Source organism: Athene noctua, chromosome 1, assembly GCF_965140245.1.
Source record: "Athene noctua chromosome 1, bAthNoc1.hap1.1, whole genome shotgun sequence".
Taxonomy (NCBI): domain Eukaryota; kingdom Metazoa; phylum Chordata; class Aves; order Strigiformes; family Strigidae; genus Athene; species Athene noctua.
The window spans coordinates 47098872-47125533 of NC_134037.1; the positions used below are offsets into that span (position 1 = coordinate 47098872).

The 26662-nt window shown below is 43.7% G+C and overlaps 1 protein-coding gene across 2 annotated transcripts; it reads right to left on the reverse strand.

The window, feature by feature from the left end:
• Positions 1-1927: 1927 nt before the first annotated feature.
• FAXC (failed axon connections homolog, metaxin like GST domain containing) lies at positions 1928-26540 on the reverse strand. 2 transcript variants are annotated; one of them, XR_012634872.1, is made up of 7 exons: positions 26214-26540; positions 25494-25629; positions 19862-20058; positions 12746-12963; positions 7080-7196; positions 5039-5505; positions 1928-3015 (listed from the first exon to the last, which is right to left on the reverse strand). XR_012634872.1 is itself a non-coding variant. In XM_074923104.1 (6 exons), the coding sequence occupies exons 1-6, from the start codon at positions 26486-26488 to the stop codon at positions 5222-5224; spliced, it is 1227 nt and encodes a 408-aa protein (XP_074779205.1). In that variant the 5' UTR covers positions 26489-26540; the 3' UTR covers positions 1928-5221. The 2 variants fall into 2 exon arrangements, 1 of the variants encoding a protein (XP_074779205.1); XM_074923104.1 differs by having other exon boundaries at positions 1928-5505.
• Between the last annotated feature and the right edge of the window lie 122 nt (positions 26541-26662).

Below are 26662 nucleotides of genomic sequence, written 5' to 3' on the forward strand. Positions count from 1 at the left end.
TAGCTGGAGCGTAGCACAGCATACACCAACATCTGTAGTGCTAATCATCTGCTGAAAACCACTGCAGTCATTCAAAGGTACCGCTAGTCCTCTCGGCCCATGGGCTTAAACACTTCTACTCCTCCAGATCACCGCCACTGGCATGTACAGGCATGACTCGCACCCACGCTATGTATATCCATTTCCATATGCCAGCTACTGGGCCATCCAACATAATTCTGCATTTAGAGAGCATAATTTGCTTTATTTCAATCACATGCCTAATTCATAATTTTGCAGTATTTGGGGATGGGGGAGGGCTTAGGCTAAATAGCTACTTGTCAGAAAACAGATTCGAATTCTTATTCAAACATCTAAGGACAAGATGCACTTGAATTCATCCCCTGCCACAGAGATTTCACTTGGTGAGCTGCCCTGCATAAATCTGCACATAACACACTTTTCCAGCAGGCAATATTTTGTACGGCTTAGTATCTGACAGATACAGCCCTTTCAATGAAAACAGTATGAAACTGTCATGATTACTTGAGCAGACATCACTGACAAAAGGAAATTTGTGTCTGAACTGTTGCTGCAGAAATATTTCAGGCAATTTTTTTTTCAAAGAAAATATAGATCTGGAGGGACATTGCCAAGGTTTAAAGATCAAAACATGTGACTTGCAGTGTTATAATTGGATGGAAACAGTCCTCCAGATCTGAAACATCGGGTTCAGTTTGGTTTTTAAATCAAGCACCACATTTGTAGGATTTCTGTAGGACCTATACATCCTAGCGCCTGTTTCCCCCACCCGGTAACACTAAGCTCTGCTGACAAAGCCAATGAGTCTGACAGGGGTAAATGAATCCCTTCTGACATGACAGAACATTACACAGTCAAACACTGCAATTCACATGAAAAACCAGACTGCTTCAAATCTAACTCTACTGAAAATGCAGGGCTTGCTTTAAACTCCCATTTGCCAAATGAGGAGCAGACCAATTACTCATTCTGTTAAAGCAGCACTACAAAAACAAAGGCAGTACTCAGCCTTCAGCAGCATTTATGGTGAAGTAACCGGGAGGAACAGCGCCATCTCCTCACCAGGATGAGGGGTTGTGCTCCAGGTGGGGCACAGGGCAGAGCTGCCACCCAGCCCCCAAACAGTAGCGTTAGCCAGGCCGCAGGTTCAGCCCGGGTCCTCCTGTGGCGACCCACCGCTCAGCACCCTCCCCACATCCCACCCACTGCCTCCTCCCCTGACCGTCAAAGGGCCCCCTGCTCTATTTTGGGAGGGGCCAGACAGCATGGAGGATCCCCAAGCTAGCTTTTGTCCGACCAGGACCATGTACCACCAGCTACCCAAAATCAGCCTGGGGCCGCGGCTGGGACCACAACCAGGTTTGGTGTTGGCAGCTGCAATGCTCTCAGAGACCTCATGGACATCTGACTTTAATGACAAGGGTCCCTGAACTCTTCCTAACATTACACCACATTGAGTGTCTGGCCATGAGGATCCCCAGCCTGGAAAAAAATGTTATGCGGTCCGTGTCACCTCAGACATGACACCATGGCACCCATCACCCTCCAGCTCCAGTGTGAAGTGGCCACCCCAGCTCACCTGCCAGGTGGTTGGCACCCCACAGATGTCCCAGGTTTCACAGCTGCAGAGACAACTGATGTCCCTGACCCCCATCAGTAGCATGGCCAGAACCTTCAGCATCCCTACGATGGACTTGTTCACAATTTTCATCAATGAGGGAGATGGAAAAAAACAAACCACATACAAACAAACAACAAAAAAAGAAACCAAGAGGAAATAAAGATACTCTCCCAACTATTTTTAGTTCTGTATAGCCCTTCAGCACCAGGATAATAAAAGAGAGGATTGAAGGGGAAAGAAACAAAGGAAAAAAAAAAAAAAAAAAACACTGCAAGACTAAGAAAACATTGTCTTTTAACAGAATTTTGGAAAGTCAGAAAAAAATCTGGGGTTTTTTTTTTTTTTTTGAAGAAAACTCACCTCCTTCCCCATGCAAACCAAAAGAAGTAACACTTTCATAGATGTTAAAAAAGCTATTTTTTAAAAAAACTTTTTTTTTTCCCCTGGAAGACTTTACCAAGACCAGCTTCCAAGCAAAAAGCTTGAATTAAATCCTTTTAAAGAGGTCTAACAGTCGGTATTTGTTTCCGGAAGGGATAAATAAATCCAAGAATTTCCTACCAAACCTGGACAAAATACTGCAGCTATAAATTCCTAAAGAGATGCTATTTCCTAATTTCACTTCTAGTCTGAAACACAGCCAAACCAAAAAACACAGACTTTATCAAGAGTAGCTGTCCTAAGGAGAAAGCCAACTAATTTCTCCCAACCAACTTCTCCTCTAAGGTAACCTGAGTAGTCCCTCAGAAAGGAAAGGCATGTGACGAACTGCAAAATACATTCATCTCACTGATTAACACAGTGAAAAACTCAGTCGACAGCAAAAAGCTGCTTCCCCTTCTGCAACTGCTTCTGATCCTTTCTTCTTCACCCCGTCCAGAGGCAAAGTCCATTTCCTGGCCGGTCAGGGTGCAGTTCAGCCTCTGCTGAGGCATGCCAGTTATATGAAACAAAAGCAAAAAATAGCAGGTGTGAACGTAACCACGGGCCTGTGAAGCACCTACATCCTTGGCGCAGGTCCCCGTGCCGGGGTGCGGCGGCACCAGCCCTACCCACCATGCCCACGGCTCTGAGCACTGCCAGACAAGCAAGGCCGTGGTGTGACACCGGCTGTGCACTGCGCTGATGTCTCCTGGGTCTGTGCTCCGTGCACACAAAATCCAGATCCGGCTGCACACGCATAGGAGGGTAAAATGACATTGCTGACTTCTGGTTAACCTGTGTTTCGGGACGTTGCAAGGGCCGCTGACACAGGCAGATCTGTCAGCCCACCAAAATTATAAAGGTGATACTGTCAACCGAACTCCAGCTGGTCTTTTAATAACTGGGACTCACGGCTGGGACTGATCTGCTGCAAGCACACCCTCCCAATGCTGAAAAGATGGAGAAAGCACAGAAAGAACAGTCTTCAAACACACATGGGTAAACAAGAACATCTCCGTCAGAATTTCCAACACACAAACATTTTTAAAGAGAAGCTTTTTGGCGTGGATGCCTTTTATCCAGAATACCAACACCTATATTTTTGCAGATGGAATCTGCCCTGACTTGGCTATGAAATTTCATGGCATTTCAGGCCATCACCTCTGTGCTTTCAAGCCCAAGACTTATCTTCTTGTGTCCTATTCCTGGGCTTAGCTTCCTGAGAAGGGTCCCAAGTAATTGGATGATAGATACCTTCCTCCCCAGTTTTGGTTCACTTTGCAAATGATATGTGCTCACAACAAGGTAGACCACTGACTGGAACATGACTCCAAGAATATGCCTAGAGAATTGAGGAAACAGGTACAAATTCACACTTATCTCACATCACACCAAACTTGTCAGCTCTCACTGCAATAGCTCCCATGCATGAACAGACCTGGGAATTCACTGCAGGCATGTGTCCTGCTTTCAGAGCTATGGGTACCTCAGTGTTTCCCCAGAGCAAGTGCTTTCCTCTGCAGGAGACATTCCACAATCCAAGAAAGAGAGGCATTCTTTGAAAGCTGGAGTTATTTCAAGCTCCAGGCTATTAGGACTACCAACAATTAATATCCTAAAGCAGTTGTCTGCCCTGTCTGCTCACAGAATGTATGGCAAAACTAACACATTATAATAACTTTACTGAGGGATTCTGATTCATCTAACTCATTGAGAAAGTCATAATTATTTTTTAATGGGCCACTGCCAAAGTCTTCAGGCAAATGCCTAATTTTATACGTATGTTTACAACTACCACAGCTGTCTATATGTTCCATATGTTTTATGTCTATTTAAAACCAACTAGCCACAGCCAAGTAACACTGATGTACATGTTTACTTTCAAAGTGATGAGTAAATCCAATAGATTCATTCTCATCTCTAACCTGCATTTAGGGAGACACAAACACAAAGTATGTCAGCACCTGTGCCATCATTCTGGATTTGGGGTTCCAGATTCACGGATGTGCTAGCAGAGGCACCTTAAAACCAACTCTCGTCACACCTTCAGCACCTGGAAATCCCCACAGACAGCAGTGCTGACACAGCTGTCCTATCTCAACTGCCTCCCATGCATCGGCTTCAGGGATTGTGCACTGTAAACCAGCACAGGGCGCAGAACCCCCTGAAGCACCTTCCTAGGCAGCTCTACGGCATTTGATTGCCTGGACCAACATCTTGCACTCACACAGTACCCCACACCTAGAAACACCTCAAATCACTTTGCAATATTCATGAGTTTGATTTGTCTGTTGGTAAAGAACACAAAGCACCCACTGCTGAGACGCACCAGAGTTTTAGTAACAAATCCCAATTCTTTAGCCTTGCCTGGCAATAGCAGACAACAGCCAGTGGCAGGAACTAGAAACATAATAATAATCATATTTCAGTAACACAGAAGAAATTTGGCCAACACACATTCCAGATGAGTGTTTGGGGGATTATACATTAAAACTGACATCTCCTTTCTGAATAAAAATAATCTAGAGTAGCAATTTCAATCTTCTGCAAAGACCAAGAAACACTAAAAATCTCCTTTTTGTAGGAACAGGTTTTCCTCCTGCTTTCCTTGACTGTCTCCAAAAGAACTGGAAGAAGTTCTTTCCTGCAAACACTGTAATAACATATGCACCCAGAGTACAAGTAGCTATCCAGTAAAATTCCCCCGAAACTCCACAAATCAATACAGCATCAATCATTTTCTTCCACAGGAGAAAGGTGTGCCAGTTGTGCCTCTTCCATTTTTGTCCTTAACCCATTCCTATAAAGGTAAGGTATCAACATAAACCAGCTCTGACAAATGTTCCACTTCCCAGGGGTCTGTCCCACCTGGTTGCAGGATCTGGTTTTGAACACAACAAAAAAATAGATTGAAAGGTCCTGTTGCCCCCTGAACCTCCAGTTTGCCCATGTGTGTTTTAAATAACTGTTTACCTTGGTTCCACCTGAACAGTTACACAAAACGAAATAAGGTTGAAATAGTCCAGGTAGCATGTGACAGTTGAATCAAGCACAATGGTCTCTTCCAAAGTGGTATAAACCTCTTCCTGACCCAAGATCTGATCAGACTGATCCCAAGAAAGAGCTTTTCTGCAAAATGGGAGATGCTTGTACGCATCACTTGCATTGTTCATGATCTCTGTACTCATCCATGTCCACATCTGAATCAAAGAGGGAGTGTCCAGTGTAATCTGTATCAGGCGTTTGAGAAATACTGTTCCCTTCCTCATCAAATGTTTCTGTCCTTGAATAAAAACTGAAGTCCTGCAAAGGGGAGTAAGTCTTGCTTGCTTCGCTGCTTTCCTCAGATTCATACAGAGTGTTATCATCATCATGGTGCCATTCTGGCCAAAATTTCCTTCTTATTCTCTCACAATACATGGCAAGGTTAATCAGTTCACCTGCAACACAGCACAACAGACTCCAGTAAATACACCCAGTCCATAATACTCTAACTCACCTGCTGATGCAGAAACATGTTAGCACTGTTTGGAAATAAATTGTGCAGGTTCCTTCCAAAGAGGTTTCAAAATGCCAAGATCCCATCAATCCTCTTAGTGGCTCTGTTTGTACCTTTCATGTAACTTAAAACACCTATTATTAATCACATACAACAAGAAGGGTTACACTGAAATGAACATAAACGCAAGTAACAAAATAACTAACCCAAATTCAACCTCTACAGAAATAAATCAAGATACTAATACTTGAAGGTTTTCACAGTAAAATTCTTGCTTATTTTGCAGAAACCTGGTTTCTAAAGGCAGAATTTGAACCCATAGTCATTAAAATATAGTGAATTTAGGTTTCCCACCACCAGATGGCAGCGTTGTCTGCAAGATAAATTCCCATTTTTATGTTTTCCTATGGTCACTAGAATACCCATAATGTTCCTAGCCTTAGTACCTTATGCCTTGTGTTTATACATACATGTATGCTTAGAGTCTGCTTAGAGACTAAATTACAAAAACCTTCAAAGAACAAACAAATAATAGTATATTAGAGGGAATGTGTATGCGAAACCTGCATTCACAATAGCATCAATAGGTGGATGGGTACAGAGAATCATCCACACCCATACTGCTTGGGTACTTGCATCTATTACCATCTATTTATTTGCATTAGGGACAAACTAGTTTAACACACACAGTATTCCTTCCTGAAAACCACAGACCCTTCAGAATTTTATCCATGATTCCCCAGACATCAAGGGTAAGAACTGTATAGACAATACTTATATCCTCATCTCAGGTATTTTTTTCCTCAAAGTTTTAATAATGAACAAGTTTAAGCCTCTTAACTGTTGCTTTAATAGCTCTCTCTTGCGCAGAGTAGATCTACAGGTCAGATTCATTCCTTTTACACCTATTTCACATCTTTTTCCTCCTCAGCTCCTCCCGTTTTTCATACTTTGTGGTTTTATTCTAAAAAGGGATGCAAAGATACTTTCATATCCCTATACTATCCCACAAGGAAAAGAAAAGATGTGTGGAGAGAAGGGGTACATTGGTTTCCAATTCATGTAAAAACACAGTGACTCCAAAGCCAGGCTGGACTTTTTTCTTGCTCAGCATCTTCAATAACAGCAAAGGCTGTAATTTCAGTGGGACAATAGCACTTGCAGTTTTTCCATCAATTAGACTACTCAGTTCAGCAGAATTTGGCTCATGGTCATGCTGCTGTTCTCTCACTCTTTACCCAGCATTCATTCCTTAAAGGCATTCAGTCTTTGCTATGTTAAACAGGGAAAAGATCAAGTACAGGAATAGAAACAGTTACCATGTAGAACATTAAAGAGAAAACAAACAAATTTTAAAACATTACAGGATACAAATGCTACATCAAAGGCAAGAACAGCCTGTGATGCAGTTGAAGCACTGCTGCAGTCCTCAAATATCCTTACAAGGTGCTCCAAGTTTAAACATGGCAAATGCCACCAAGAGTTTTTCATGAGAGATCACTTAAGCTTTCTTACCTTTGATTAGCCTCTCTGGTCGAGTGCCTGGTAGTGTCCACATTGCCTGTGCCAGATGCCCAAAGACAGTGGCATCAACAGTGGAAACATTTGGTCCCATAATGTACTTCTTGTCACCTGTAAATACAACAGCAAACATTTCTTGACTGGATGCCACTTCTCCACAAGTAACAAAAACAAAAAATTTCCTAGTTACCTCTTCAGCTATGTATTTTACTGAAATCATTTAGCTGAAAAGGTTCACTGATTCAAAGACCGAGATTCAATGTTGAATATGGTTCAAAAGCTGTTGCTAGGGTTCAGCAGGTGAAATCCATTACCACAGCCTCCCTTGTGCTCACCACTTCTCTAACTAGGCTGACTACAGAGCCACCACTGGCCAAGTGACCTCTCCACTCATCACACCTGGCAGCACATACATACTGCACTAGTTCTGCTGTATTTAAAAATCTTCTCTGCAGCCACCAGGTGCCTGAAAGCACAATTTTCTCCTTTGGTGCAAACCCAAAATTGCTCAACCATGGTTTGAAATCATGAATGCATTTGCTGAAAGAAGCTGGTCACCCTGTACCTCTCATACATGTAGATTCAGTTTCAGGTTATTCATCTGGTCACATGAAAAAAGAAAGTCATATCCAAAGCTCTCTTCTCCCACCATTTGTTCAGGCTGAAACCAATGCACCAAGCAGACTGGCAGCAACTGCCCAGAAATGACCTGCATTTCCAGGAGGATGCTGTACGCAAGAGCTCTCCTCACACACCGCCAGTGTGGTGCCCCCACCCCCAAACACTGGTTTATACCGGCAGGGACCAAACAGAGGCACATTAGGCATGCAGGCAGGCAAGTGAAACAGCAGCTGCTTGGGACTGGCTTGGTCCAGAGGAGGGGACATTTCTGCTCCACACTGCAATTCTGCTTACCTCCCTGGGCACCCCAATGCCATGATGGTCCTAAATGGCCACCACAGCACATCACAGGAACAAGACCTGGAGCAAAGACTACACACAGGGCACACAGGTGAAACACGGTGTTGCAGAGGTCAGGTGAGATGGTTGCAGTGTCCCAAAGTGCTATAAGAACTGAAGTGTCATACATAATTGAATTTTCCAAATCCAGTTATCCTATCTCCCCAGGACATTCTTCCCTTGCCCAATATAAATTGCCTGTAATTCAGCAGGTTATTAAACGTCAGGGTTATTCAGGGAGTTTAGAAACACTATCCAGCATTAAAATGTACCAGATTCCAGAGTACAATACAACAAATGCTGTCACTCCCCTGTACTATAGTGTAGCAGAACAGTGCTCAGGAATAACCAGTAACAAAAACCTCCTCTAGCCTGTCAGCTGTAATTTTAACACTGAGTTAACTCCTTACAGCTCTTTCATTGCTGCATCAATCTATTGTTTGAAAACTACATACAGGGTAAATGTTGTGTCTTTTCAGTATTTATGTGACACCTAGCATTCATTGATCTCAAACACAGCTCAAAAATTGGTCCCCAAACCACAGTTACATGCCAACACTAGGAATTTAGCACCATACAACCGGGTCTCAGACTTGATCCGTACAATGTTGTGCTGGGAAGTCATACTGCCATTTCCATCTTGCTACAACTAAGACAGGCAGTGAGGCTTGAAACATCCCACTCTTGCAAACAGAGGGGTTCCCCAGGCACAACCACCCACACCTTCAGGTGTGCGGAAACAAATGGATGGAAAGAGGAGGAAATAGAGCTGTGGTTCCCTAAAACTGCAGTCACCCTGCACCACATAACATGGCCTCCACGCACATTTCCTTCTACGGGTTCCAACCCGTTCCCAAAACTTCCAGACTTGCAGCTTTTTTCCAGAAGACTTTCTGACAGATCAGGTACCATCTCTCAGTGTCTAGTTTTATGCCAGATTACACAGCGCTTGTCGCATCAAGGCTGCCATAGTGCTAATCATCTCAAATGCCTAGCTGCATCCCCTAGCTAATCCAACAGAAATGCCATCACCTGGTCACACTGGACTTGACCACATTTGTACTGCCTGGAGATTTGAGAGCACACAGCCCATACAGCCAGGCTCTGTGACCACCTCCAACATTCACCAAAAGAATTCAAAAGCAGCTACTTCAGCACTAGGTCAAGAAACCCCAGCAAAAGACAGATTTACGAGACACAGGGCCGGAAGGAGACCTGCACCCTTCCACAGCCTATGCAGGCTGCTGGGGAGCATTTCAACTAGCATTAGAGGCTTGTGTTCAGGTTAGACCCTCCTCTTTGATTCAGCTCTGAGAACCCCTGCCCTCCCTCCACAAATCGAATGCTTTTCAAAAGCTGGTTCAGGCAGCTGCTGCCCTGCAAGTCCCTGCTCAGAATCCCCATTTACCCAAAAGCCTGAAGCTGGCACACAGCTGAGAGGACATCAACAGATTTATGGGCACTGCTCACTCACTTCCATCTTTTAAATAATTATCAAAATGCATATTTTTATATATTGCTATTTCATATGCCCAGTTCCCCCAATTCCTGAACACTACCACCAGGCAGCAGGAAACTACTACAACACAAGGAGATTTCACTTGTGGTCTAAAGACTGCAGGACAGAGAGCAAGATGATACCAACAAGGCAGGCTGATCCATCAGAGGAGGATTACTTCCAATTTCCAGATTTATAGAGATCTGGAGGAGTCTGTTAGGGAAATAGGTACCTGAGAGAAGGAAAAATGATTCTCAGAAATGAAAAAAGAAAGAAAAAAGCACACAAGATGTGACTGGGAATGTCAAAATGAGTGTCACAAGACCAAGCAGCTGCCAAGTTGTCATTCTCTGGAAAGAGCACTTGGAATTTAAAAGTTATTATTGTTCCCATGTGAATGGTCTCTCTTAAAATATGAGGAGCATTAAATTAATCTTATATGCCTGATGACTGACAGCTACAGTTCGGTATGTGCACCTATTCTGCATTATAGGCATCTTTTTTAAGCTCTTAAAATTGGCCTCTAATTAACAGCCAAAATCCTAACTGCTTCCTCTTCTGGGAAAACACATGGGCACATATATGTGGAGGGGAATTTCACAGAGATTTCTGTGCAGACAACAGGCTGACTGTCTGCCTTCTTCCCCCTGTGAACAGGAGTGTCTCCAGTCAGGCTGGAAGTTCTCATCCCACTCCCTGTCCCCATCCCAGGATACTACCTGGAGGCTGCAGTTACTAGACCCGACCGTAAACAGCTGGCTGGAGAAAACCTGAGCATGCTGGTGTTAATAAATAAAAAAATCAAGGCAATTATAGAGAAACAGACAAATGCACCAGTAATCAGAAGGGCAAACCTAATGATTCACACTGCACACTGACTAACATGACATCCATTTCAGAGGGGGAGATACAAAAAATGTACAATATTCAGATGATAATGTAGTAAAACAGGAATACAGCAGATACCCATCAAGGCTTTTTGAAGTACACAAGGCACAACATTCTCATCAATAATCTGGAAGGAAAAATAGAACACCTGCTGATAACATAGGTATCGTACAATTAAGAAGACTGATATAGTGAAGAAAACACCTTATCCTTGAGCATTTCCAGTGGTTTTTCCCACCAAAACCAAAAGTACAAGACTGTGATTACAGCATTTACCTTCACAAGGAGGTGACCCAGGCCACCCAGGGAGGGAAGAAGAATTAGAAGGAACATCTGCCTGCAGACTGGAATCAGACAAACTCTGATTTGAAACAGGTCAGATTTTGAACAGATGTTGATGGTGATTAACATCTGTCACAAATAACTAATGAAAGCAGTGGCACCTCCACCTCCTGAAATCTCATAATTAAAACTGGCTGCCTTTTAGAAAGACATGCTTCAGCCAGAAAAAAGACACAGGCCTCACGGCAGCAACCAAACAGTTAAATTCAGAGATCTGTCTAGGTCATTTATTGATCCCTTTGAACTCAAAACTTTACAAATCTGAGTGTCAGCATAGATTCCAGACACAGGAAGATGCAAACTTCAAATAAGCAAACCAAGAGACTTTTACAGGTACTCAGGAACATGTTTCAGTTTTCTCTTAAAGGCTATGTCTACTCTTGGCAGACAGGGATGCCTTTAGCATAGACACATCTACTGCTGCTCTGTTCAGCCTGTCAGTGTTACCTAGCCAAAACCACGTGGCTCTGCAGAGCTTCCAAGTCATAGGCTGAACTTCCTCCAGCTCCCATCCCAACACTGTTCCTCTCGCAATGTACATGGAGCCACGCAGTGACAACTTTGAAGCTATGGCAACAGCAGTCCCACAGTTGAGTGAGCTGGCCACAGCTCTGCAGCATATGTGCCCAGACCTCTTCTAAAATGAGCTGCTTCCTCCCTACCTCCTCCAGAAATAAAAGGGAACTCTTAATCTCCAAAGCCAGGTTTCCTTTGAAGAGGCACTAGAATAGGTAACTTTTTTGTTAACAAACAAAATGCAGCACGAGAAAGGGAGTTCCCCCTTGCTCACTGTGTCCATGCATCACATCTTTTTTCCACCTTGCTACCAATCCAGCAACACAGCAGGTTTCTTTCAGAAAACAAAGTTGCAGAAAAAGGTACACAGCCCCATCTAGGTCCTCTGCAAATATCTTCCTTTCCAAAAAACCTTGGAAGTCTAGAAGCATCTGTCATCCTTCCCTTTCTCAGAAAGCACTCGGTTTCTGCCTTCTGTGAGGCTCTCTTCACCTTGCTCCCTCCATCCACTCCACACTTAACTATTTAGAGAACGTGCAACATGTCCTCCCTCCGGAGCACAGGGCAGGGAATCATCCCTCCTGCCCTCCACTCAGCCACCTCTTTAAAGCAATCTTAACAGGGAACAAAGCCACCACATAGGTACCATCTCTCTTGGTTCCTTGCACAAGAGAGACACAAGCTCAAGGGAAACGACAATCTGCCACAAACCAATTCCTCAAAATGCAAATTTTACACAGAAGCACAATATGGTTAGCTCTCAACACACTGCAAGGCGAGAAGCAAAGTGTAGACAGCTCTGGTACAGATTTCAGCCTGAGCTACACAAGAGAAATGAGGCTTGTGGTTTTAGCTAAGTGAGGTCAACCTTAAGACTAACCCTATGGGATCTACCCACGACAATCAAAAAGTCTAAAACTACCTATTTTGATAACACAGACCCATCTCCTACTAGCAGCTTTGACTAAAGCTGCCAACACAACCAAATACAGCAAAGTCTAGCTCATCAAAATAACATCTGTAAAGGGTTTTCAAGTGGCAGCCTCATAACAATCTATCAAACAGTCATGAGTTCCATGAATTAGAAGTAAGACCCCCCAAAATATAAACAGAAGTTTAACTTGCAGAACCAAACACTATATTTTTCTAAATTCATACAGCAAAACACTCTTCCTAAATTGCAGGCCACATTCTGCTCTTCTCGATACACATAATGGTAGGAGAGAAGAGCAGGCCTCTAAAGACATAATTTGGTAGCAAGCAGCGAGGAAAGAAACAGTGTCCCTGCCAGAGCAAGGGTGGCACTGAATGACAGCAGCACTGCAGACTCTACCTGCTGAAAAAATGAGATTATTTGTGTACATGATCAAGCTGCCAAGAAGCACTTGCAATCGATTCCATCCTGTGGACAGCGGGCTGTAAACAAACAGAACACGCGTAGCTCGCTGTACATTACCCAGGAGGCCTGCTAGAGTCCGCATGTCCTTCTCCATCAGTGTGTACATCTCCTCCTCTGAGAAGCGGCCAATGCCATGCCCATACATTTCCCGCTTCACGATCCCTTTGGTCAGGTGACAGAGGATCCACTTCAGCAAGTCGCTGAAGGGGCCAAAAAGTGAAACCATCTTTTGCGTCTCATGAAGATTTTCCACCCATTGGCAATAAGCTAAAGTCCTAGAAGGATGCAAAAATAAGTTACAGCAGTACAATACCCAAACAGCCCTTCACCACCCCGCAAAGGTTTGCGCAAGGGTTAGGCAGCAAACTTTCTCAACACTGAGTACTCACTACCCTGATGGAGAGGTAGTTTCCATTAAAGAGTAGACCCTGATGCAACTCAAAGAGGGACAGCAGAGAAAACTGACTTGCAATACTTAATGCAGTCTGCCCAGTGCTTATTCTCTCACTAAATCACGACTCGCTTGAAGAGAAAATGGGATTCACATTGAAATATAAAACAAAAGCTGCTCCTAAACTTGCATAACAAAATGCAGTGCCAAAAGGATTTATTAGCTAAAGACAACTGACTGCACAGACCTAGAGAAAAACAACAGCCACAAAGACCTTTCCCACCAACCTGGTCTCCTTGCTTTCTATATTGCTGAAACTTAGCCAAGCAGTAACTTTGCTCCAACATAAATATTGTAGCAGTCATTTTTCAGAAGATCTCTGCTCTCCTCAGAAACTAACAATGACACAATCTTTTACAATTAAATCTAAAAAAATGAAGGAGTGGTAGTTATTGGATTACTTTTCTCCTGTATTTTTTCCTCTATTCAAGATGTTGATTTTATGAGAGACGTTTCTAAAGGACTCTTGAATTTCAGGCTGTATTTCAATTTTATTGAATGACAAATACATTATTCTGAAAGGTTTTTTTACAAAAATTTGTCTTACCAGCTGAAATTTTTGTTTCCTAGATGAATTTTTGTTCTTTACTGATGTTGTAGGCAAACAAAATCAATTTGTTGCTCTTGCTACTCAAGAAACTTACCAAAAAAGAAACATTAACTTTTTTAATATCTAGCATCTTCTGACATTACAAAGAAACCAAAAAGACCATATGACTTTTGTCACCAAGTTCAAGGGATGTTGGAAAAAGGGTTAAAGACATCTCAAATTAGACATGACAAACACACGACACCAAAAGGGTCTCAGAAACACTGGGAGTTGGCATCCATATTCCATTATGTTTGTAGCCATTTCCAAACTGAAAAATCTAGAAGTGGATTTAAATATTTGAGATCATATGAAAACTGGCTAATGGAGACATGATAAACTAGAGAAGCTACATCAAAAACTTGAAATATCAGAAGCTGCAAGCTCAGATACACAGTTATACTAAGTACCAACTTAATAATCAGAAGTTTCCATTTCCAATATGACCAGAGCTAAATTTTTTTTAGTTTGGAATATGATTTCATTCTTACCATTGTACATATTTCTAATTGCACGTAATTTCCTTAGTGCTGATATGGATCACCTAATTCAAGAAAGAAAAACAACAAAGCAGTATTCCTGGAGAACTTCTGTGATTGTTTCTTGTTTTTAAATGTATGTTTTAGCATACTCCTCTATGTCATGAACAAAAATTGAATTCAACAGTACCATCAGGGAAAAATTACATTTACACCATGAAAATGTTCTTTATATTTCCACAGATTCTTTACTTGAATTACTAATAACAAGGTTAAAGGAGAATATTTGGCATAATGGCTGAAAAAAAAAATCCACTTACAGCTCAAATTTTGAATACTCCCAACAGAGTGGGTGAAAGGCATTTTTATTCTATTAAAAATTGTCCACTCCAGGACAATGCCTTCTGCTCAAACTGATTTCATTAAAGTCAGTAACAGTGAGGCACGTGCAGGTTTCACTGCAAATGCATCAACAGTGAAGCACAAAACCACACCTGCTATATTTCTGAAGGCTTTTATCCTCCACAGGTTTCTCCACAACCTCTTGCACTGTATTAATATGACAAAAGCATCTTGCTGATATTCACACGCTTCAGTACCACTCTTCGAACAAGGGTGTTCTGCACAATCCCTGTTTTTCAAAATGGATGGATCAACTCAAGTCACTGGGCTGGTTTCAGCACAGTGGAGTTTGTAACAAAGCCAGATTTAGTGAGAGGCACCAGCACAAAAGGGGGAACGTGAAGCCTACAAGCAGCACAGTAAACGGCTACTGAAACTCCAGAAGCATTAACTTTCACTGGAAGATGTGGTGTGAGACTGCCTTGCTCCAGAAACAAAGGTAAAACAGGATTTAAGAGGGATGGAAAGAAGACTAAGGTGAAAGCGTAAGGGTGCTCCATAAAGCGGAATATCTCAGCAGGCATGTTTCACAGGCCTGGGAAAGGACAAGGTCCTTGGGCAGATACAGCTCTGAACAGGAAGGAACACTCTGGTCTTGATGCAAACACTGATTGCAAATACTACCTATAAATTATTATTTATTACTTGAATAAGCTAAGAAAAACCTCCTCTCCGAGAGCTCTGCTGTGCATTCGCTGCAAAGACCCTCCTTCCCAGCACGGACCTGACCAGCTTCACCTGGCAACTCTGCAACACAACTTAGTTGCTTTAGGACAACAGACCCAGCCATGAGAGGGACAACAAGTCAAAAGAAGCCAAAACGAAACAGAAAAAGAAGAAAGGAGACTCCGCTCCAGCATTTTTTTAAAAGTCATCCCAGCTGCACAAGACTAACTCATGCCTATGGACTTGCCATCACTATTTGTGTTGGTTCATTCCAACCACACCTGCGAGCTAGCACCACACCAAGAGTGATCAAGCCCATCCAGGATGGCTTTAATTTCAAGAGACAGGATGAACAAGATTTCCCAAAAGCTATTTAGCCTATACTTTAAAGCAAAAATACATTTTTCCTAGCACTCACTTGCTCTGCAGGAGAAGGTCTTTGGGTCTGGAAGAGGCAGAGACCAGATGAAACGTTTAACGATCAGGACAATAATGCAGGAAGAGCAGAACTGCACAGGATTTAGGTAATCCTGTTCAGGCTAAACTGTCAAGAACAATCTTAAGACATCTGCTTGCCACTTTGAATGAGTAACATTGTCACGTGTCCCAGATCTCAAATTTACACCGGCAATGCAGGCAGCTAAATAGGCAACCACAGAATTCACTCCTAAAATTTTATGGTTCTGAGAATGCAGAAAAGGAAAGAAAAAAGCAGGCTCAGATCAGAGAGACAGTTAAAAGCACTTTTAACACTGGTTTTGCAAGCACTTTGTTAAAAATAAGTCTATTCAAAGGTTCATTAATCTCTGCTTCCTATCCAGAAATGCTCCTCTGTGTTTAATTGCAAGCATCATCCCTCTGCTCAGACTACATTACTAGAGTATTATCAACATTACAAAAGGTCAGAAAATGCCAGAAAACAGATAGTCTACATAACCTGTTTCAGCATAACTATGCATATTAAACTGCATTTAGTATTTACAGGATGACATAACTATTTTAAATATTGGCCCGAACTGAGCATTTTGGGAAACATTACCATTTGTGCCAGCACATCTGTACAAATTTTAGAGTATAAATAAAACAACAATGCATTAAAGAGCAATGCTTCAGGGCTGAAGCAAATCTGAAGTCTAAATGTAACAGCAGCTTTGGCCTCAATACATAAATCAGAAAAGGAGATGGAGAAAGTGACTCATCAACAGTGGCTTGCCTGATTATCCTCAAACTCTCTGAACATCAAGGCAAGGGGAAGGTGTTCACAACATGTGAACTGGGGGTTATTTTTCCTATCTGAACCTGTGCAGAGTCAAATTTCTTGATATACAAGAGGATTATAATGAATTTATTTCACAATCAGCTACAGAAACCCCACCTGCTGTGTGCCATTCCAGAGCAGCTGGCTTTCAGGCTGCCAGTGCCACTCAAGCCTCATCATTGTTAACAGCAGAAGAGAGGTTGATCTTATAATTGTCTTGATGTATTTAAACATATTTATATTATCAATATATTTTATGTTTAATACATGGCAAGTCTGAATACCAAAGTCAGATTCATTTGTATTCTGATACCATGCTTTGCCGGTATTTCAGGCACTCATCACATATGTAATGTTGACACTGTCTTCTTGAAATACAAAGCAAGAAATGAGTTAAATATGTATACACACATAAATCAATAAGCTTGTGTTTGATAATACAGCTAAATCAATCTAATGGGTTAGTTTGGTTAAGCTGCATATTCAGGGCTTTAGGTTCTCACTAAGCACATTAGTGTCACCGACCTGAGATCCCTCTCCTGAGATTAAAGAGCCCTCCAGGCACCCCACAGCGACTGCTAACTCTCTAGGCACCAGGAGCTGCCTGGTTTGAATGCTGGCAGCGCCATGGACATCCACCCGCCCATCTTACACAGAGATCCAATCCCACAAACGTGCTACAGATACACCAAATACTCAATGTATACTGAAGGTGGTTGTGGGTGTCTCACTTGTTTCTAAGGGCCCACGGTCACTGCAGGCAGCGGAGGTGACCCAGAGCAAGCTTTCAGCAAATAACAGAGGTCTGCACTGCATCCAAGCCCTGGGGCAAGAGACACAAAATCCTTCGGCTCCCATCCATCTTCCCTTGCTGACTCAGCCCAACACCCATTCAGGTTAGCAGGCTTTTTTTCTTTTGCCAGTTTAAACACAGCAAAAACCTAATAGTTAGGGCATTTTCCACAGACTGGAGCTCCAGTATCAGCTCCAAATTAGTCTCGTGCATCTCAGAGATATGCTCTAATCCTGGTGCTAAAATAAGCGCACTCACTTGCTCGCTGTCTTTCTGCCTGACCCCTGCCAGGCATCGCAGCCTGGGGCAAGTACAGAATATCTAGAGGCTGAGGTTCACAACAGCCCTGCATTACATCAGCTCCAGCCAGAGCAGTAATTTCCACCTGTAAAAGGCATTAATTGGTTGAAGACGAGCAATTACCTCAGCAAAAGCAAAACGTTTCAGAAGGAGATGCTGAGCACCCACTAGGATTAGCTCCATCCAGAGACAGCACACCACAGGATGTACTTTGCTTCTTTGTCTGATAAATGTACTACAGTATTACTTATTTATGATGAAACTACTTTGCATGCTGCTGGCAAGGAAGCAGTATGAATCACATTTTATACCACTGCTTTGGAGACTTGATTCTATAAACCTTATTCTGCAGAAAGGAGATTGCTGTTTCAAATTCCTCACCATGGGACTTGAGGACACCAAGAACAAATCCTAAACTTGTGGTGGGAAGTGGGCTGATTCAAGGGCTGATGTGAAGGGATCCCACAACAGATGCTGTCATGAAAAACACAGTCCTATACAGCTAAAGCCTGATTTTATTTTGGTCAAAGTTGTTAGCCAGGAATTACAGCATTACAACTGTGATGCCTCATAGCTCAGGCTTTGCCTATTACAGCCAGCCAGCATGGTGTAACTTCACCAACAGCCTCTAGTACAGCCACACAGCAGGAACATACAGTTGGATGTTCTTCTACACTGCAGCAAAAATCCATACCTTAGGGAAACTCAACTGTGTGACTAAATGGGAAAGGCAACAGGGATATACAGCCAGACATGCACATCTGTTCTCACTTGGTCTAAGCTCTGTCCACCCATTTCAATGCCGCCTCCCTGAGTCAGTGCGTGAATTTGCAATACTTGTCCCCCATGCTCCCCTGTATCATGCCCAGCAGTGCCAAGTCAGCTCAGAGGGAGCCTGGATGGACAGACAACAGCTTCACAGAGGAAATGGCAATTTTTAATTGAGACACAACAGCAGTTTAAGTTTGTCATCAGTGATGTCACATTTAAAGCAGTTAAGCCTATGGACCATAAAACAAGCAACACTAAAGCAAGGAGATGGAGCATTAGGGGATTAAAAGGCCTCATTTTCCAAACAAAGAAACAAACAAAAAAGTTGTTACATTTGTAGGTTACTTGAGTCAGGGTTTTTTGAGGCTATGGTACTGCAGATGGGTGTAACTGGTGAAGATCATACTTCATGGAAAGCAGGGATTACATTTCTAAACCGTATTATTTAAATCTGTCTAGTGAATGCTAAAATTGTTCACAGAAAACACTAAGCATTATTTGAAGAACTATATGTACATGTTGCTGCTCATCTTCGATCACAAGGTGAAAGAAAAAGCACATAAATGCACTCAATTTAAATCGCACATTGTTTTCAAGAAAAAAAGTGTCATATTAATTCAAGACTTAGTACGGCAAGGATTTAAATGCATGCTAGAAAGGAAATTGTTGGGAAGAAGCCTTGTGCCTGCTGAGGCAGCCAATGCAGCATCCAACACGCCATGTCCACCTCCTACTTCTATGAATCCAGACTGGAAAGGGCACTTAAAAAGGACTGAAACGTAAAGGGGCAGAGGGGGTGGGATGGAGGTAGAAATCACAGGTATTCTTTTCAAAGGTGTCAGTAAAATGCATAAAGTACCAACAAGGTTATATTTATGTTTGCAATTCATATACATACTTCAGTTTCTCAGAATACTGTGTCTAATACTGTATCCTATCAGCTGGCAGTTGCCAACAATACAGGAGTATTCTGTGTTACAGGAAAAGCAATAATCCATACTGTAATCACACGCACAGATAATTAAAATCAGTAACTGTAAGAACACAATGTTCTGGATTCACGCCGAATGCTGGATTCGTTCCCCCTCCTCTCCCAACTACATACGTATTCATCCAGCCATCTTGATTTCCTTGCTCTTTATTAGTAAGGTTGTTTCTATGCAGAGGTCATACCAAACAGGATGGAGGAACAGACCACTGCAGCTCCCTTCTGCAAAGCTGCAGGCACGAGGCCTGCCTCCTGTCCTTGCCTGCACAACACTGAAACTCTCAGGAAAGATACCCCCAGCTCATACTAGCTATACGCAGAAAGCAACAGCGGTTTTCTAGGGCGAAGAGAGTTGTGAAATTAATAATTGGGTAACCAAGCTTTCTGTAAGAAAAAAAATCATTCATGTCCAGGCAGAAGCACAGGGCCAGATCTGACAGCATGAGAACTCAGCCAGCTTTGCCATGCAAGCTTACCAGTAGAAGTGCTCCTCCACCATTTTTGTCACGGCTCTGGAAACAGCTCTTTCATGTGGACCAAGGTGTTTATTTAAATTCACTCCAAGTTTCTCTTCCAAAAAGTCAATAATGAACTCAGTGCCAGATACTTTCTTGTGATTGTATTCAATCCAAGGCATTTTCCCTTGAGGAGAAAGTTTTCCATCAAAATAGTTCTAAGAAAAAAAAAAGCAAGTAAACAGACAGACAAAATAGGCGCTTCGGGTTTTGTTTCAATGAGAATAAAGCTTTTTAAATATTTTTCTGTGGTTTTAAAGGCAACACTATCCAAAAAACTTTTTTTTTGTTTAATTACTCTAGACTAGTGGTACCTGTTCAGTCAGAGCAACAGCTTTACCCTATACAACAATTATTTCCGGGTCCTGCAAGGTGTCACACACTTTCATGTTGGATGCCAGGTGATGTGATATTATTTAAGTACCTGGGTTATATAAAGGTTGGAGATGCTCAGGTCTTCTGGAAAATTAGGTCTGTTATTCTAAACAAGTTTTTAATCACAGGACTCAACTGAATTTGTTTTTTGCATCGAGCAGCGCTCTTCCTGTTAAAAGTACTTTATAAATATTAACTCACTACCTATCTTCGATACCTGCATTACCTCCAAGGATAACACACACACAATCACAAGCATATAATGAAAGGCATATCATTCCCTCACCGAGTAGGAGGGAAATCTGCCTTTACATATGCTTCTGCAATTCCATAACTTAGAAATCTCATACATTTAGAAACACACTTGTTACAATTGGGTCTCCAAGAGCCCAACACCAGCACAGTACTAGTGCACCGCTGAAAACTGATGTATCTGCTTGGTGTAGCGCACACGCAGAAGTAGCAATGTACTTTCCCCATTTTACAGTTGGAGAAGGTGAAACACGGAGATAGAGAACATATGTCTCATCTGACAAACACAAGAGGAATTGCTGGCTTCCAAAACACAATTGGACACTTGACTTCAATTCTCTCTTACTCCTGAAGGCAGAGACACAAAGCAGAACTTTCTTTACTTGTGATCGCCATCCTCACATCCTGTTATTTAATTAATGAAAATCCTAGCTCAGAAAGGCAAACCATGAAGGCTCACAATAAAGGCTCTGTACTCAGACTCCAGACAGCCGCCCTAAGCATTTCAGGATCTAGCTCCTAATTGCTGGAGGTTTATGGTTAGCACTTCTGGACTGACCTGTTTGGGTCTCCAGCATTTACCCTTCTTGAATCCACTAAAGATGGATTAAGGTCCTCTCGCAGCAAGCACCATACACCAGAACGCGCCTCCAGCTCAAGCTGAGAGCACAGCATCCTGGCAACCACTCAAAACATGGATGTGCAATGCACTATGAACGCGCGGCCATTCCCGGAGGCTCTTCCCTTGTGGATGAAAACAGATAAAACGGGTAATGCTGCTGGTAAAACAATGCCTTCCAGCTGTAGCATTTTCTGGGATTTCTGCCCAAATAAACAGCATGGTAGGAACACCAGATTATATACTGTCTCGTCTACTGCATCCCTGCATGGGTGAATAAAGCAACTGAATCCACCCCACTTGCACATGTGGGCAACATTGGGTTATTACTCTGGTCCACGGGAGAAAGTCTAAAACTGCTAAACACCTAAAACAATGGAAAGCACTGCTCCATCCTTCCACCTTCCCGACTCTTCCTTCATCAAAAAGGTTCTTCCAGCAGCAGCAGAGTGATAGGTTTCCACAATTTTTCATTGTGAATTTACCACAGAATCATAAGCTTTTTACGGAACTACATAGTGTGTCTACATGGCACTGAGCATTGCTGGCTTAATTTTTGTCCAGCCCCTTCAGTATGAGACTTCCCTTTTAGTGCACAAACACTGCTGTTTTGCGGAAGCGACCAGACTTGAAGATGTGTTTACTGCATACTGCAATCACTGTAGTCCATATGATTTGCAACACAAAAAAAAGCAAGCTTTTATTATTCAACTACACATTTCTTCAAGCACATACATATAATATTAAAAATAATTTTAAAAATCTTGTTAGTACTGCATTAATATTACACTCTCAAAAACACAAATGAGAACTAAAGTTCTTATAGGAAAGCTGTCTACCTGAACTTAAAAAAGCCTTCTCAGGATCTTCATGTTTCATTACATACAGTTTATCAAACAAAACAAGAAACATCTTTCAATGACCTGAGAAAACCTTAGTCTCCTCACAAATTCTGTTATACTGTTCTTGTACCTATCCTCTGTTCTCATATGGGTATTTTTAGGCTTGAAACCTCAGTATCCTTATGGCAGCTAATTGCCATCAAATATTTATCAATTTTCCACTTAAAAATTGTTCCAGCTGCAAAGCAGGGAAAAACTATGGTATTATCATTATAAAAACAACCGAACAGAATATCCCCTTGTGCCTCATAGTACCTTTAACTCAACTGCAAACTACAAAGCAACAATAAAACAAGAGCTCTCCAGAACCTTATCTATAGAGGAATTTATAAAGAGAATGACATAGGGCACTTTGAGGGTAATTTTATAGTACTATCCAGAAGAAAACAGGTTCCACATTTTCAATTACTGCTGCTTATGCTTTTACTCACGTCTCTTCCCAAGGAGGCTACCATTTTCACAGACCCGACATAAAACCAGCACTTTCTGCTGTGCTAATTACTTATCAGATTACATAAATGCTCAGGTCTTCATATTAATGAAGGAATCTAGGAACACTCAAATGGTCTCCACAACCACCCAGAATGGGCTCTTTCAAAGAAGCTTTATCAAGAAAAGCATCAAACATTTTGAAAAAACAGCTAGGTACTATGATAGACCAGGCAGGATGGGTCTGCCCAAATTATTTTTTATGGAGAACTCACACCTAGAAGGGCATCTTCAAGAAAAAGTAAGCACATTACAAGAGAGCATCTGTTAGGAGAAATTCAGATGAGAGAGTAAGGTAGGAATGTGTGGCCCAGTTCCACTTTTCACATGCCATTAAAGCATGTCATGTAACACACAGCTCGTTATTCAATAGTCTGGGGCACTATAATAAAGTATAAACACAAGGAACCAAAAGAGTAAAAGCAGCCTGATCACCCTGCTGCCTTTTCTTCACTGTGCTTCATAAACCTTCCTTTTAAGCATCCCCTCCTCAGGAAGGTCATGACTGCAACAGGTCTCTGGAGGCGAACCCCAGCACCAGCTGCCACCCAGAGTGCCATCACTTCTCCATTGCAGCCCCCACCAGTGTGCAGGGAAGTGAGGTGTTCCCCCCTGCATCTGGATGTACCCCCACTACACGTGCATCCTGCTGCCCATTGAGGGGGCCATCAGATATCTCTGTCACCTACAGTGTCCTACAGGTAACACCCCCACAAGGGAACAAAAGTCTGCAGGTAGTCCAAGTATAGGAAACTCCGTAACTCCAGCTAAGAAAGGCACTGCCGCCTGGCTCCCCCGCACTACCTCCTGCTCCCCTACTGCTTAACCCCACAGCGGCACCCAGACCCTCCTCCACCTGCCGGAGCCTAATGCAGCACTGTAATCCTAACACAAACACAGGAACAGAATCTGTCTCTTTCAGAAAAAAAGCTGTGTCTTCAGCTGTTAAGCTTAACTCTACCAAACTTACCTCTAAAATCCTACGTAGGGTCAGTAACCCCAAAACCACATTAAGCCTGTACGTATAAGCCCACATGGGTAACAGCAGCAATCTGGCATTCCCAGCACCTGCAGGATCCATTCCTGATCCTGCAGCATGGCACAGGGAACCGTGCTGGGTTAAAGCCAAATAAACTAAACCTTCATGGCTCCAGCTAGCCTAGCTGTGGCACAGAAAAGCACATGAAGGAAGAGACAAGAGGGAGCCACCAGCTGCTGAAGGTAGGACTATTGCTTTTGGCGGATCTGCTGACCTACACAAGCTTAGTATGCTCACAGCTGGCTAGTGGAGGTAGAGAGATGCAATACCAAAAAGCAATGCCGACCTTCAGTACAGAAAATAAAGAGGGGAGGATAACCCCCTGGAAATCCCCCCCTCTCTAAAAAGCTGGGTGACTCACTTCTACCCAGGATTAGCTGTCTGAAGGACTCCATCCTGAATCATACAGATGCGGTGTTATCTTTTAGAAGTAATCGTATCCTGTCACAATCATTTTATACTGCAGCTCTCTTTAACTACCCTCCGCCAGAGCAACTTGGATCACTGCAAACCTCTGAACCACATCAACTGTCATGAGAAAGGAAACAAAATAGCTTTCCCTTCAAATGCCCAATTTCTACCCAGATTAACCTGGGTGGAGAAGCAATGCACACCAAGCCCTCCTGCTCCAAAGACATGTTCAAACTTCAGTATCTTGCAGGTTCTGTAAACCCTAATGAGGAAAATACATCCCACGGGATGGAAATATCCCTCTTTAATGTTTTGAATTATCTGATTCAAGTACCATTAAATTGTAAGATAATGAACACCCAGGCTTCTGAAGACTTAAGCAAAATGTACTAATTCAGTTTTCTTTCACTTCCAATATAAAGGAGTTTACCCACATACAAAGCTGAATGAATATCAACCACAAATGTGTAAAAAAAGAAGTTGTAATATGGTTGGTTTTCCTCTGTAGAACACTGGACGTAAAACACCCTTTCTAACACCTTGGTATGCAGCAGTAAAAAGTGATTTGAGCCCATGAGGGATGATCATGCACCTTACCCACAGCTCAGTCTCTCTGAGACAAAGATGCCAAATTTACATCATTTAGGAAAAAAAAAGGAAAAAAAGAAGACAGACATTTCTTCTACCCAAGATGCTTGTTGTATTTATCAGCATTGTTGTACCATCTTAAATGCACCCAATGCTTTATACAGACAGAAGAGAAACCTGTCCCATGTTTCAAAGAGCCTGCATGCTGTACAGCTTGCCGACACCACAACAAAGTGCATGCCAGGCTCGCGGCGTCACAACTAAACTCTGACGCTAGCAGGCGAGGCTGCTAGATTCAAATTTCTGCTCTCCCAGCTTTCATTCACTGGAGTAGCTTGGGCTTCATCCCCCCTGGGAATAAAGTATGGGATGCACCCAGCCACAATTAAGGAGCAGTATTCACAACCTCTAAAGGCAATTCTGTCTCACTGGAGGGGAAGTACCAGTGATGGGAAGTAAAGCAGAAGGCAAGCACGTCTTCCCAGCAGAGCTCCAGAGGGAAACCCTCCAGGAAAATAAGAAGCTGCAGCTGTCTAATCTTGATCTCTTTAGCATGGTGAAATTCAAAGATGAAATAATGTTACAATTTAGTGTTGGGGTGTTATTTAGTGTTACATAAACTCTGGACTACTCTCCCACTTCAGCACTTCAAGCCAAGTTAGCTTCTAGCACTCATTTAGCTGCGCCAGTTAAACCAGGAACTGTTCCAGACCAATGTTATACAAGTCATATCTTTAAAGGTTACACACCAAATTTAACTAGACACATAAAAGTGTCGGTGTATCCACCCAGCTGTAGGTGTATGTTTACATCTCCCTGGGTGAGACAGATTGGGGGACAGAGGAGAACCAGGATGCCTATTTGCCATTTCATGCAATTACAGCGAGCTGCAGTGTAAAGGAAAACTGCCCAATGTACCTGGTAGGGTAAATCCGCCATCCTCAAGTAAGTTTCCATTTTCAGACAGAATGGAGATAAACTCGGAACACCGTTGCTAGGCCTTGAAAACTGATGCAGTATGATAGCATCTTTCGAATCAAGCTCTTGCTCTTTCCTGCCGAAAACAAAACAGAATTAAAGAAAAAAAAAAAAACAAAAAACAAAAAAACCACCACGAAGAGGTGCAGGATACATCGGTACATTAAATACACAAAGAAGAAATCCTGTCCGAGGCAACCCGCGCATCCTCCCTTAATGGACCGCTGCAGGGTTTCGGTTCACGGGACCCAGAGCCCGTGAGAGGCACCGGGGGGCCGCGGCAGGCAGCGGGCTGAGCCCGGAGACCGCCGGGGGCAGGCAGCGCCCAGCGCAGCGCCAGCACGGGGAGCGCCGGCCCCGCGGCCGCCCGGGGCCACCTGTGGAGGCGAGCGTGGGCCACCCCTTCGGAGCCACCTTCTGCACTGCCGCAAAGGGTAAATAAAAGGGGGGGCGCTATAAACGGCAGAACCGCGGTTAGCCGAGAAGCCCCCCCCAGCAGGCCTCACCGCCCCCTCCCCTCAGGTAAGCGCCGCCTCAGCTCGGCGGCAAGCGCGCCCTTCGCCTCCAGCGCTCCTGGTCAGGGGGCAGCGGCCGGCCCGGCGCAGGCCCCGCCGCCGCAGCCCGCCCGCCGCCCCCGTCCCGGCGCCGCCGCAGCCTCACCGAATGGCCAGCAGCTCGTGGAGCAGGTAGGCGGCGGCGGCCAGCAGGGCGCCGCCCGTCAGGTACAGCGTCTTCTTCCACCAGGAGTCGGTGCCCAGCGCCGCCATGGTGCCGCCCGCGCCCCCGCCCGCCAGCGGGAAGGCGACGATCTCGCCCCCATAGAGGGCGGGCGGCGGCTCCTCGGGCCCCGCGCCCCACCCCAGCGACAGGCTGCGGTTGCGGCTCAGGTCCGCCACGCAGGAGCGGGGCGCCGCCAGGCCCACCCCCCACAGCATGCTGCGCCCGGGCCCCGCATCCCCCGCCGCGCCGCCGAGCCCGCCACCTGCCCTGCCCGGCTCGGCTCGGCCCTGCCCTGCCCCGGCCCGCCCAGCCCAGCCCGGCCGCCGCGGCGGGGAGGGCCGCGCCGCGCTGGGCGGCTCCGGCGGCTCCCTCAGCGTTGCTGCGCGGCT